Genomic DNA, 15,191 nt, shown 5'->3' on the forward strand with positions numbered 1-15,191 from the left:
TATCTTTTCTTACAGATTCAAAAATAATAATAATAATAAATATAAATAAAAAATTACATGATGAATTATTGCAGTTTATTTTAGGATTGGCTAAGAATGTAGCACAAATTGCATGATGCACTTAGTTAAGATGCTATTTTTTATTAGTGATGCTATTTTTTATTTGGTGTGTAGCTTCCATTTGTGAGAAAGGAGTGCTTCGCCAAGGGAAAGGTGTTCACCTTCTTTAGTTCAAACTTCAAGGAGAGCGAAGTAAATAAAAAACAGACCTTCTTTGGGTAGCGAATTAGAGAGAAAATAAACTAGATGCTGATATGAACTCAGAGAGCAAGTCAACCATGTTAACATCAAACACAAACTGCTTTGGAAGGTTAGGTAAATTGCTGGTTAATCCTTTTTGAATTTTTTATTATTGACAAATTTTATTAATAAAAAATGTTGTAAAATTGCATATATCCTCTTTCTCACATCCTCCAATAAGTGCTTTAGTTCTCCTCAGATACAAAATTGAGTATGTTCACAGCAGATCCTACAGATAGGCTTCAAACCAGACAAATGCAGGTTTACACACTTCATCTCTTGCAAAGTTATAAGCTTATCACTAGACTCCCTGCAAAGTCCAAAGATGGATAAATTTCATCCAAAGCTTCCCGACACAATCCCATATTTCACTTCTCTGCGCTGCTGGGCCAATCAATAGCATAGCAGGAATCTCCCTCGATAATCACCTTATCCCACTTCGGCTCTGTACATCTCAGACCATAGAGCGAGGACCCAATTTCTGCCTCATTCAGGCCAAAAATTAGAGCCTGGAGAGGCCCCAAGTAGGATAACTAGATATTTCCCCAAGTGGTCCCTCATCAATCACCCCATCCCCCAACCCCCACCCCCAAAAACAAAAAACAAACCCAATAGGTTCCAGATTACCGCAGGAGCTACAGAACAAATTCAAGTTTCACCATTCCATTGGGGGGCTTCCACTTACAAGACCTCCTTTCTTTCACCTTTTTAGAGCATGCAATCATGTAGTACTGTGCTTAAAAGTTTGTGACACTGTACCCCCAAAACTCTCTTCTAATACTTGCCCATAAGACCATGGTTGTCTGGATATGCTCCTTCATACTATTCACCCCTCTCCTCTGTAATTAAAGCATCTATTACACCTCTCCAACAAAATGGGCCATATGATTCAGTAGAGTTAACCTCCACAGCATAGGAACATTCTTTGGCAATGGGGAGTAATACCAATGCAATAATAAGGCTTCAACAGGGGCCGGCACCACCCAAGTTATACCAAAGAGAAGTAGGGCAAAAACGAAATAAGTGTTACTACAGGACAACGCAAAAACAGGTGCCTTACAGTTTCTTCATCCTGCTTAACAAACAAATGGTGGGGATAGGAGAAACTCTTTTTGCCAAGTGCTCCACAAAAAGAAGTCTATCTAACCCTGTAAGCCTAGCAAATGCCTGCTTCCTGGTGAGCCCGCGATGGACCTGACACTGCAAAGTACTGATTTTTCTTCTGCCCCCCATGTCAGAGTTTTATAATGGATCTAACTGAGAATTCTCCTCTACTTTAAGGGATCCAAACTATCCTATCCTCTCTTCACGGCATGAACTTCTAGTTCTCTAGCTCTAATTGTAGGTTTCTGAATGCTTCTATTGGCCCAAATACAGTGGATCTTTAAGATTTTCAGAAGTAAATAGAGCTATATCAACGTGCAAGATGAGCTTTGAACTCAATCAGAAATATCCACAAACATACGGCATGCTATTCTTATCAAAATACCCACAACAAGTTGCTGTAAATTCTTTGGAACTCAAGAGGATGTACAAATATCCCTAAGTTTGTAATCCACTAAAGAATCTTCAACCAAAAATCAATTGCAGTTACTGATAAACTCTTCTAAGCAATCCAAAAGAAATTTCCAGCAAGCATGCACCCATTAAAAATTATTCCAACGATATAAGAAAATACGCAATAACTATTTTCCTTGCTCATAGAATACTTCCCAACCTTCTTGTAGTATTTCTAGATGCATAAGATCAAGAACAAAGTTGAAACAAACTCACCAATTCCTATGAATTTACAGGCACAATTTGATAGCCTTTCGAGAGAGAAACTGGCTGAAATTGAGTTTTCCAGCAAGATATAACCCAAGATGAAACACAACTTTCCTGCAAACAGTTGTTAGCAATAATATATAGAGAGAGAGAGCTCCTTCGAGATGCAACACGGTGCTTGAGTTGATCCTGTGATTCTGGAGGGCTATCACAGAGATGAGAGACACGTCCCTGCACCCAGTTCATCATGAAGCATATGAGAGAGCAAGAGATTTTAGGGAGAGAAGGAGAGCTCGTGCATGGTGCCCCAGCCTCCCAAAACCCTTTCCATAAATATAGCTACAAAATAGAGAAATTGATAGACACATGTAGAAAGAGAAATGACCAGTGTTGCCTCTCAATGACCACTTGTCCCTCTCTTCACATGGGTCTTTCTTTCTCTCTCTACACAAAACACTAACTTATCTAAAAAGAAATATTTTAAGTGGGGTAGTAAAGAAAATAAATAAATCAAAATTTTTTGGGCCCTGATTTTGTAAATATTTGGAAACACAATTTTCTCTAACATTCCCCCACTTGTTTCAAAATATTTATAAAACCATCATACAAACTTTTTGTAGCTATATAGAAGTTGCTTAAGTTGTACATCCTCAAACAACAAATCCATCTACACATATGACCCATCCACTCAATGGCATCAACCACACACATTCCCACGCTCATCAATTGTCCTGACGTTTTGTGTGATTTTTAACCATATCATGAACTTTACCTACATGCATCTAGATTAGTGGACTTTCTCTCTCTCGCTAATGTCCTTCGAAAAGCATAGGACACTCACACCGTGATACATACATCACCAAAAGGAATCTCTGTCACCTGAAAATTGTGAATAACCATCAATACAGCGAATCATGCCATGATCCCATAAGGATCCTCAAACTGGCCATCGCAAAGTGGAAAACGGTGTCTTTAAGATATGCCAACTGGAGATCATGCTCAGTGAGTCATGCCAAATACAACTGTCCAGTTTGGCCATCACAATACGGATAACAAAGTCAAAAGACTGCTAGTCGGAAGTCATGTTCAACTATCTAGATATCCAAGCTAGTCATCACAGTGCGGAAACACGGAGTCAAAAGACTACTAGCTGGAGGTCATGCTCAATAAGTCATGCCAAGTGTAACTGTCCAGTCTAGTCTCGCAATGTGGAAAATAGAGTCAAAAGACTGCTAGCTGGTGGTGGTTCGTGACACATACCCCTCCGAGGGATTTCACCACATACAAACCATTAAATGTCCGAAGACATATCCTAACCACCCTTGGAGGGCGCTTACATGCCACACAGGCGTCATCGCCATAAAGGCGGATATGTCACACAGGCGTCATCACCACAAGGTGGATATGCCACACAAACGTCATCGCCACAAAGGCGGATATGCCACACAGGCGAAGGGTAATCACATAACATTCCACATGCTCAATAGCTGCGCCACTAAGGCTCATCACAGGTGTATCATAAGAAATCTGTGGATCTCAATCCTATACGCCTTACACATTTTTCATGTGTGTTGATGTTGACACCTTTAGTCAACGGATCAACTATCATGAAATATGTGTGGAGATACATTACCCCTATATCCTTTCGTCCCACAAACTCTCTCACGGAATGATACTTTTTATCAATGTGTTTTGCAATATTGTGGTACATAGGATATTTAAAAATGGCTATGGCAGCTTGGTTGTCACAATGAATAACTGTTGAGTGCTCTCAAATGTAACCAATGGTATCTCACTGAGCAATTTTCTTAAATATATTGCTTCATTGGCCGCCTCATATAAGACAACATTCTATGCCTCCATTGTTGATTGTGACATACTCTTTTGTATATGGCTGCCCCATGATATACATGTTTCTCCATAAGTGAAAAGCCATCCAGATGTAGATATGAATTCATCCTCTCTGCCAGCCCAGTTAGCATCACTATAGCCTTACAATTCTAATTTACCATTTCCATAGCATAAGCTATAACTGGTGGTCTTTTTGAGATATCTAAATATTCTCTTTACAAATTTCCAATGTTCTATGCCTGGGTTACTCATATAACGGCTAGCAACCCTCACTGCATATGCTATGTCAGGGTGTGTGCAGTTCATCAAATAGTTTAGTGATCCTACTGCTTGTGCATAAGGGATCTTTTCCATAATTTCTTTTTCCTTATCAGTCTTAGGACACATGTCCTTGGACAGTTTACACCCTTTCTCATATGGGGTTCCCATTGGTCTAGATTCATCCATTTTAAACTTTTTCAGTATCTTTACAGTATATAATTATTGGCTTAAGTAGAGTAATCTTCTCTTCTTATCTCTTGTGATTTGCATGCCAAAAACCTTCTCTAGTTATCCTAGGTCTTTCATCCCAAATTGTAAAGATAACCACTCTTTAGTATCTTTAATAACCTTAGGATCACTGCCTGTAATGATAATGTCATTTACATATAACACTAAAATGAGATGACTAGCCCCACTACTTCGAATGTATACACAATAGTCAGCACTAGTATTAACAAAGCCATAGTTCTTTAGTGCCTCATTAAACTTTAAATACCATTGTCTTGAGGATTGTTTAAGTCCATAAAGAGATTTATTTAACTTGCACACTTTGCATTCTTGTTCTTTAGACTCGAAACCCTCAGGTTGCCTCATAAATATCTCTTCCTCTAATTCACTATTGAGGAATGTTGTCTTTACATCCATTTGATGTATGTCATAGTTATAATTGTTTGCTATTGCTATTACAATTCTAATGGATGACTTTCTAGCAACAAGGGAGAAAGTTTCTTTATAATCTACCCCTTCTACTTGGGTAAAACCCCTATCAACAAGTCTAGCTTTATACCTATCAATTGTTCCATCTGGATTCAGTTTTTTTAATATAGATCTATTTACAACTAATGGCTCTACGACCTTCTGGTAGGTCTACTGAGGTCCATGTATCATTCTTCATTAGTGAGTTATATTCATCTTGCATTGCCGCCATCCAATTGGACGCCTCTGATGAACTTATGGCTTCTTTAAAGCTTATGGATTCATCATCAAGTTCATAGTAGTCATCCAAGTAACTAGGTCTTTTAGTTTCCCTAGTACTTTTTCTAGGCTCTACCATAATCAGAATACAATTAATACTACCAGGGTTCTCATAGGAATCACTAAGTTGTCCCATTTCTTCTTCTTCTTCTTCTTCTATAATTTTAAGTTGTTTTCCCTTTGGAATTACTTCATCCTCAAAGAAATGAGCATCTCTACTTTCTATGATAGTCTTAATCTCATGATCATAGTATCTATAACCCATAGAATGACTAGAGTACCCAACAAAAGTGCATTTAATTGTTTTAGGTCCCAGTTTTTCTCTATTTGGGTTAAGGAGATGAGCTACACAACCCCAAACTCTAGTGTGATCTAAATAAGGCTTTCTATAAAACCATAACTCAAAAGGCGTTTTATTTGTAGATTTGTTAGGAACTCTATTTAAAATATAAGTTGAGGCTAACAAAGCTTCTCCCCAAAATTGGTAAGATATATTAGCTTCTTGTATCATACAATTAACCATCTCTAATAAAGTTCTATTTTTTCTTTCAGCCATACCATTCAGTTGGGGTGTATAAGGGAGTATGCATTGTCTGATGATCCCTTGTTCCTTACAAAAATTTTCAAACTCAACTGAAAAACATTCTCCTCCTCTATCACTTCTCAAAATTTTAATCCTTTTATCTAGTTGATTTTCTACTTCCATCTTATACTCTTTAAATTTTCCTAAAGCTTCACTTTTATGAGAAATCAAATATGTATATATATATCGTGAATAATCATCAATGAAAGTGATAAAATATTCATGTCCTTCAAAGGTTTTAGCATTTAATTTTCCACAAATATCAGTATAGACTATATGTAGAACACTTTCAGCCCTTAATCCCTTTGGGAATGGTTTTCTATGCATCTTTTCTTTTAAACAGTTCTCACATTTAAATTTATCTTTTTCTTCATAAGGAATTAATTTTTCTTTCATCATTCTAGACAATTTTTCATAACCAATATGTCCTAATCTCATTGAAGCTTTCTTGGAAAGAAGAATCAACAATATAAGAGGAAGATGATTTCATTTCATTAATTTCAAAGTTTGTACAAAATTGCCACAAAGAGAAGCCTTAGCCACTTTTACACCATCCTTAAGAAAAGTCATATTCCCCCCTTTTACATTCACTTGGACCCTATTTTTATCTACCTTAGACAAGGAAATGAGGTTAAGCCTCATATCGGGGGCATGGAGGACATCATTAAGGGTAAGAGTACCCCCTTAGACAATTATCCTGTTGGCATCTTGCATTCACGCTGCCGAGGGCGGTGTTAATCAAGGATTTTTTTACTCACAGACGAGACCCAGCCATTCAATTCGAAGATCAAGGCATCCTGGTTATAGGTCGTCAAGTACTTTATCCCAAGCAATGGAGCTCTAAGTTTTGCAGTCCACAAGCAAGGGTAATGCTTCATTCCCGAAACTGACAAAGAAGTCACAAAAGAACCGGGCCACTAACCTGATTCGGTAATTGATATCTCCATTCTCGCACTAGAACACATACATACCTCCTTTTGTTGGAAATTGGAACACATATATCTTGGATGGGTCACTGGTTATGATGTTTGATGGAGCATTCTTTCCTCTCTCTCTCTGGTCTCATCTCCTTCTCTCTGTAAATTTTGCAATTTACAGACCTCAAGTGCACTGGATTGGAAATTTATTTATCCATTTTCAAACTAGAGAACACATAAAATCGTATGGGCCTCAAGTGCATTGGAGGAATTATTCATGGGATTATATACCATAAGACCATTCACTTTGTATGCGAGTTCACAATCACCCTTGGCCATTGGATGTGAAATCCGACAGGTTCAAGTATGTCATATAATTCAATAATTTATGGACTTTGTGCCCAATCAATGACCCACCCCTAGCCACCCAATTTCATATCTAACACTCCATAATAATTGTGACTTCCTTCTATCGTAAGTACATAATCCATTCTCAAAGTAGAAAATGTTGGGAATCGATTGGGTGAAAAAGAGGCAATATAGTACAACAAAACAACGATATAGGAAACCATACAAAATACTACATTATTTTGAAAAGTATCTTTTAAAACCAAAAATACTAACATAAACGGCCTGTAAATATTACCTATGTTATTGGTTTAGATGTTGGCAATGGATCTTTCCTTGTTCTGAACATGGGGTGGCAGGCAAACTAGATCTCATTGAATTGGATGCTTTAGAGTCCTCAAATGAGTTGGAAGAATCAATATCCCCATTCTCGCACTAAAACTACATGTGAATCTATCATGAGTTACTGGTTCGAATGCTCGATAAGGCGTTATTTCCGTACTCTACGGCTACCCTAATGAATTGGATACTTTACAGGCCACAAATACATTGGAGGAACTAACAACTAGATAGCATGAATCCTACATTGAACTAACAACTAGATAGCATCGAACTAACAACTAGATAGCATGAATTTTCACGAGGACGCATCCAAATCGAATTTTTTATTTGTTGAGCTAAAATTATTTAATAAGATAAATTACACAAAAAAAAAAAACTCTTGAACAGCAACATAATTGGGAATCTCTCTTTGGTCAGAAATGTTTGTATTTTTTTACTGGTTACAAAGGGCCAAGCGCCCACTATTGAGGGTGCAACATGGAAATTCGATAGGACCACTACCACTAGTTTGAGAGAGAGAGAGAGTGTCTTGCGTGGGTGAAGGGCTTACATTGTGCATATCCAAACCTGGTTTCTTACCACTCCAATTTCATGATTCACACAAGTCATGTTGATTCTCGAGTGGAATCTAACACTTGGAGGCTTCTCGGGATAATCTTTGTCACATAATAGCTTCAACTGATAAATTCTACCTTCATGGGCTGACTGCAATGGAATTCAGAAATTGGTGAGTAGATAGAAACACAAGTACAGTAACCATAAAACAAAGGCAAGTAGACTAGTAATGTCGCGTTATAGAATTGGATTATTTAATGTTGCAACTTTATAGAAACCACACCCTTTAAATTATGTTCCTCCTTTTTGATATAAAGGAGACTAGTAATATGCATGTGCATTGCACGTGACAACTAATATTAATCACTGAAACATATTTCTCATTGAAAAATATTATCAATAAAATATGGTCGGCTCGATGTATAGCATGTAAGATTCATGCTATCTAGTTGTTAGTTCCTCCAATTTATTTGTGGCCTGTAAAGTATCCACTTCATTAAGACAGTCATAGAGTAAGGAAATAATGCCTTATCGAGCATTCGAACCAGTAACTCATGATAGATTCCCATGTAGTTCTAGTGCGAGAATGGAGATATTGATTCCAAATGCAGTTGAGGACGCTAAAGCATCCAATTCAATGTGACCTAGTTTGCCTGCCACCCAAAGTTCAGAAAAAGGAAAGAATCCATTGCCAACATCTAAACCAATAACAAAGGTAAGATTTATAGGTCTTTTAAGTTAGTATTTTTTGTTTTAAAAAATACTTTCAAAATAATGTAGTATTTTGTATGGTTTTCTATATCGCTGTTTTGTTGTACTATCTTATTTCACCCAAACCAATTCCCAACATTTTCTACTTTGAGAATGGATTATGTACTTTCGATAGAAGGAATTCACAATTATTATGGAGTGTTTATGGAGTGTTAGATATGAATTGGGTGGTTAGGGGTGGGTCATTGATTGGGCACAACGTCCATAGATTATTGAATTATATGACATACTTGAAGCTGTCGGATTTCACATCCAATGGCCAAGGGTGATTGTGAACTCGTATACAAAGTGACTGGTCTTATGGTATACAATCCCATGAATAATTCCTCCAATGCACTTGAGGCCCATAAGACCTATATATGTTTTCTAGTTTGAAAATGGATAAATAATTCTTCCTGTCCAATGCACTTGAGGTCTGTAAATTACAAAATTTACAGAAAGAAGGAGATAAAACCAAAGAGAGAGGAAAGAATGCCCCATCAAATATCAGAACCAATAACCCATCCAAGATATATGTGTTCTAATTTCCAACAAAAGGGGATATGTATGTGTTTTAGTGCGAGAATCGAGATATCAATTACCGAATCAGGCCAGTGGCCCGGTTCTTTTGTGACTTCTTTGACTGTCCGGGAATGAAGCATTACCCTTGCTTGTGGATGGCAAAACTTACAGCTCCATTGCTTGGGATAAAGTACAGAACGGCCTATAACCAGGATGCCTTGATCTTCGAATTGAACGGCTGGGTCTCGCCCCTGAGCTGGAAAGCCCTTGCTTAACACCGCCCCCGACAGCCTAAATGCAAGATGCCAGCAAAAGAATTGGTTAGACAGAGTCTAGGGCTGCTTCCTTCCCACCGCATCCTTCCTTGTGTGTTAGAGACACAAAACGAGTGCACTGGAAAAGAACGGGAACTGGGTCGATCTATTCTATGGTGAAGCATCGGAAGCATGTATTCGAGGCCAATTTATCCAATTTAAAGAGAGCGAGCGAAGAGGAAGATAAGATAGCAACCCAAGTAGTTAATGAGGATCGGATCCTTGACCCAACATCTGAACTAGTCTTAAAAACAAACACTTTTTAGGTTGTTCTAGCGTGACAATGGAGATATCAATTCCTCCAATGCATTCAAGGCCTGTAAAATATCCCATTTAAAAACAGTAGAAGATAAGAGAGCCTCCCAAGTTGAAAAGTGAGGAAAGAACCCTTTACCCACCATCTGAACCAGTAATTCATTGGCCTCAACCACCATACCTTCTCTCAAATAAGCATTAATCAAGGTCCTATAAGTGACTGAATTTCCACAAACCCCATTAGAACCCATCTCTGCAACCAATTCATCGGCTCTTCTAAGATTACCATCACTGCAAAAGGTCCTGATTAATGTATTGTAAGTGATCACATTAGGCCTACATCCCATCTCTCTCATGACACAGAGTACCTCCTTGGCTTCCTCCAGTTTTCTCTCTCTACAAAGCCCATTGATATATACACTGTAAGTGAACACATCAGGGACTAACCCCATTGCTAACATCTCATCGAAGACCTCGCCTGCTTGCTTAAATTCCCCAATTTTATAGAACCCATCCATCATACTAGTGTACGTAATGGTGTCCGGCTTTGCACCCTCCAATTTCATTCGATTCAAAATAGCTCGAGCTTCGTTCAACCTACCACCCTTTGCTAGAGAATCAATCACAATGGCATAAGCAATTTTATCAGGAAAGAAACCAGCATCCTTCATCTCATCGAGAAAGCCATAAATTTCTGAAAATTCCCCAAATTCACACAATTTGCAGAGGATTTCAGCGTAGAAACCAGAATCAGGCCAACACCCCTGGTCAGGCATGAGGCGTAAGAGCTCAATTGCAAAACCCAACTTTCCAATTCGACAGAGAGAACCGATAAGTATTCTGAAACTTGAAGCATCGAGCCTTATGTTCATTTCCAAGGTCTTTATGAGAAGCTCAGGGACCAAATGGAATGAATCAGTGTCACACAAGACCGAAAGTAAAGCGTTCAGAGAAGTTGTGGAGGGTTGGCACCTTAGATGGGGCATGGCAAAAAAGAGGTCTAGGGCCTCTTTTACCATTTTTGAGGACGCACAGCTCTGAATAAGGCCTATGATACGGGTTTCTGGGGTGCTGAACTTTCGATTGCTTTGGAGGCATCGCAGAAGGGTTTTGAGCCCTGAGAATTGGGGGTTCTGAGCAAGAATGACAATGGTGGAGAGTGGGTGAGAGTTGAGGCATTTGGATGAGGTGTATGTTGCAGAAGGAGGAGACAGATTAGGGTTTTGAGGTTGTGAAATCAGGGTTTTGGGGTCTGAGAGTTGGAGTTTCTGGGCGATAATGGAGACGGTAGAAACAGAGTTAGGGTTAGCGTGTTGGCTTTTTGGGAGAGTGTCAGTCGCAGGTGCGAGATTAGGATTTGGGGGAGGAGAAATTATGGTTTTGGATCTGTGTGTCTGTTTCGGTGCTTTCATGGTAGGAAACGTAGACTTCATGGTAGGAAGAGTAGATTGTAAAGCGAAATTCAATGGGTTGCGAAGCCAGTGGTGGCAATCTTCGGTTTCCGGTCCTCTCTTTCCTGGCTTCCAGCGGCTCACTGCTATTGGGTGAAATGGGACCTCCAACGCTAGATGAAGTTGCAGTCTGATATAGAGGAAGGCTTTCAACAATTCATATTTTTTCAAAGAAAATTTAAAATAAAATACGTAAATTTGCAGTAAATACGTGACGAAATATGTCAAATATTACAATCAAATTATAGAAAATATGTAAACATTGAGAATCTGCTTTTTGAATGATTACCAACTAGTGTTTGGAAAATCTAATCGGAGCGGTCAATCGAAACCTAGGCTCGAAAGCGATTTAACCTACAGGTAAACCGACCACTTCAACGTTCTAACAAAGCAAGTCCCAAGCAGTGAAAAAGCGTTAAAAAAATAAAAAAAAAGCAAAAAAAATCTATTAAAATATAAAAAATATATAAAAATAATTAAAATAAAATACATTCAAATGAAATTGAAAATTAATGAAAAAAATGGATTTTAAAAAACCGATTTGTGCATATAGATATTTTCAAATTTTTCTAAAAAAACTGAAAAAATATAAAAATGAATATTAATAACCAAAACAAATTTTAATCTTTACCGTAATATAAAAAATATTACCAATGCCAAGGCCATACTCTCGCAACCAAAGATGGCTACATACTCACCCTACAAAGAATTCCCCAAGGCCGCACTCGTAAACCCTCCAACCACACAAGGCAGCCCGTTTTGTTGCAGCAGGGCCTCAGTATGGATGGAGTTTCATGGCTTATAAGTCCTCCTCAACGGTGTCTTGGCCGATATTGGCTTCGACGTGTGGATTTCAAACACGGAGGGACCGAATGGAGTAGCAAGCACACAACCTTAGAACCCTCCGATCTGGTCATCATGGGATCAGCTCGCAGAATATGAATTACCAGCCTTGTTGGAATACGTAAACAAGCAAACAAGGATGAAGGTGAACTATGTGGGCCACTCTCTAGGTACTCTTACTGCCTTGGCTTCCTTATCTCAGTTAATCTCACAAGATCCGCTGCTTGTCTAAGCCCAATCGCTTATTTGAGTCATATGACAATACCCTTGGGCTTAATCGCTGCAACAACTATGATTGATCTACTAGCAATAGGGATGGGGATCGCAGAGTTCAATCCTGCACACCCGACCGTGATGGCCCTCTTTGGTAAGTTCGTGATCTTCTTCAATTTGGCCAGTGTCATCACAGGGAAGAACTGCTGCCTCAATTCCTCAACCATAGAGCTTTTCCTACGACACGAGTCTCAGTCTACTTCAACAACGAACATGGTGCACCTTGCCCAATGGTTGGGAACGGGGATGTATGACTACGTATGACTATGGAAACCGTAACGAGAACATGATCCACTCTGCCCAGAGTGAGCTTCCCAAGTACAACTTGTCCGATATACCAAGTGATCTTCCCGTCTTCTTCAGCCACGGTGGATACGACGCTCTCTCTGAAGTGGATTTGTTGATCTCCAAGCTCGAGTCTCACGACAAGGACAAGATCACCATCCAGTATGTAGACAACTAAGCACACATTGACTTCATTTTAGCCATCGATGCCACGCAAATAGTTTACGAGCCGCTCATCGATTTCTTCAAATGCAATTCAAACTATCTCTTATTACATTTGAGATCAGTCATTAAAACTTTGCTTCGTTCAAGAAAAAGTTGCGTATCTGCAAAAATGTAAACACAAGGTCTGTTCATAGTTTTCAATTTGATGCAGTTCTGTGTTGCTTCTTGTAGCAGTCTATCTATGAGTCTGACATTGAAAACTTGGGCCTTTATCTTTACATTGATGATGTGATGTGCATTATTAGCGAGAAGAAATATGAAAAATTCATGATGGTTTAGAATGAGTGCCATATTGTATATGATCCCCCAAAACCTGTACGATGTAATAACACCACTGACAAGTGACCAAAGTAGGATCCCCTGAAACCTATACGATACGATAACACAACTCACAAGTGACTAAATTCAAAATTCGCTACTCAGTTGAATGTAGAAATCCCAAATTCAGCCACAAAAAAGGGTTGAAGCCAAGGGAATGGGTGACATTGCATTCTCGTTCCCCTCCCGAAAACGGTCACACACAATCCTTCTTAAGGGATTTGAAGTCTACCCATTTTGGCCTAGTTCGCCCCCACTTCTCATGGAATGCATTATGTTTTTAACATGGGTTTGGTTTGCATAAACAAGGCGCAATTTCAAATAGTGTCAAAAGACAGATGTTACATATCATAAATCTTTTTGATGGCCTAACATTTATTTTTATTCTCTGATTATAAAATTTAAGGTTTAACATTTATTTTCATTCTCTATTTATAAAATTTAGAGCTTCAATAAATAGTGTAGATCGAACAAATTTATAAATACTTAAAAATCTAAAAAATTGCCTGTCCTAAAAAAAGGAACGATCTTGAGTATTTAACATTCACATTGTTACGGTATGCGTGAGATTAGGACCGTCCATTTTTATTACGGTAAGTCAATGACCCCGTCTCCCTCCATTTTCTCTCTCTCTCTTCTCTCCCTCTACTGCAACAACCATGGGCTAATGGCATGCAATCTCGTTGGAGTAAGAGCCAAGTTTGAATGGCGTCTTATTGGGCTGGTACAGGTGATATTGAAGGCTTTGGGAGCTCATGAGGATCAATGAACCGTGGGTTTTAGGGGTTTTTGTGCCGAGTGTTGACGACTTAAAGACTGTGGGAGGTCATGCAGATCAACGGACGATGGATATTGGGGGTTTTTGTTAGGCGTTGGAAAGAAATTTTGCTTTATCCGGCGAATTCAGAGGAGACAGAGAAACCCTGCACAAAAATCCAATCCTCTACATACAGAGATCTCATAAGATTAAAAGAGAGATTTAGAGAGAAAAAATAACGGAAGTGCAAACAGATTAAAGAAAAAAAAATTCCCAAATCATTAACTTATACATTAACTACCTCTTAAAGATTTCTAGAGGATGTTAGGAAGACTAAGAAACAGCTTTCCGGGGCACAAAATCAGCCAGTTTGAGTGAGATAATTACTTTAGAGACAGCAACCAGGTGACTTAACACCTGCAAAACCTCGTACTTGTGTGGTTTGCTCCAATAATAGAAAACCAAGGTAAAGGTCAATGAGAGCCAAGGGTTTTTTCGATGGAGCTTTTTGCTCAATGTTTCTTTCTCATCTGATTCTCTCACTTCCCTTGCCGCTAATTTCCTATTTATTTCTCTCTCTCTCATCTGATTCTCTCACTTCCCTTGCTCTCTAAAAACTGTGTATCGATGTCTGCATGAGGAGATTGCAGATGTTTGGAGAGTTCTCTTGGGTGATACTTCTTTGGCGCAAGTGATACAGAGAGGGAGTAAAAAGGCGTTCTATACAAGATGCACTGTTTTCGAAGGCATAGAATCAACCTCTTCTAGTGAATTTTTGTTTGCATAATTGTTTAGGACCTTGGCCGTATGTTAAAAAAAATTTAATATATTATATGTGTAAATAACAATCATAAGAAAGTGAATTATATCTGAGTTTTAAATCGAACACGAGATATCTTCGGCCGACAATAACAATCTAATGGAGCACTGCACTCACTCCCATATATAAACTTACCAAACATAATCGCCAAAAACATTTTGAAATTTACGTGGTTGTAACTTAAAGGACCTCTCACTCCCAAATTAAAACTCAACAACACATCTCTTTACGTTTGTTTTCTATTGGAAAAAGAGTGCGCATACATTTACTTGCCCGGGCAAAACCACTTGGGAGAATTTTTTTTTATTATTTGAAATTTCAGGATCCACCTAATAATAACTAATTGATAATTTTCAAAGAAAAAAATTTGGATTTTCCTTTTTAAAAGTTTTGCACGAGGGAATAGGTGAATGGCATATACCCCGCAGGAGGAAGGAAAACTTTTGGCTTGGAAACATTTTACAGACAGGTCCATGAAACCG

The 15,191-nt window shown here is 38.5% G+C and overlaps 1 protein-coding gene across 1 annotated transcript; it reads right to left on the reverse strand.

Moving 5' to 3' along the window:
- Positions 1–1,005: 1,005 nt before the first annotated feature.
- LOC148782912 (uncharacterized) lies at positions 1,006–14,608 on the reverse strand. Its single transcript, XM_088860956.1, has 4 exons — positions 14,191–14,608; positions 11,887–12,915; positions 9,881–11,318; positions 1,006–2,295 (listed from the first exon to the last, which is right to left on the reverse strand). Exons 3-4 carry the CDS (start codon positions 11,168–11,170, stop codon positions 2,080–2,082), a joined length of 1,506 nt encoding a protein of 501 aa, XP_088717082.1. The 5' UTR covers positions 11,171–11,318; positions 11,887–12,915; positions 14,191–14,608; the 3' UTR covers positions 1,006–2,079.
- Positions 14,609–15,191: the final 583 nt, after the last annotated feature.

Source organism: Amborella trichopoda, chromosome 3, assembly GCF_054954075.1.
Source record: "Amborella trichopoda isolate Santa Cruz 75 chromosome 3, AtrichopodaSantaCruz75HAP2 v2.0, whole genome shotgun sequence".
NCBI lineage: Eukaryota > Viridiplantae > Streptophyta > Magnoliopsida > Amborellales > Amborellaceae > Amborella > Amborella trichopoda.

Coding starts and splice junctions, on each gene's coding strand:
- LOC148782912 (XM_088860956.1), bottom strand. CDS start 11,170: ATGAAGTCTACGTTTCCTACCATGAAAGCACCGAAACAGACACACAGA. Junction 2,296..9,880: donor ATGAATTACTGGTTCAGATG/GTGGGTAAAGGG, acceptor AACTGGGTGCAG/GGACGTGTCTCTCATCTCTG.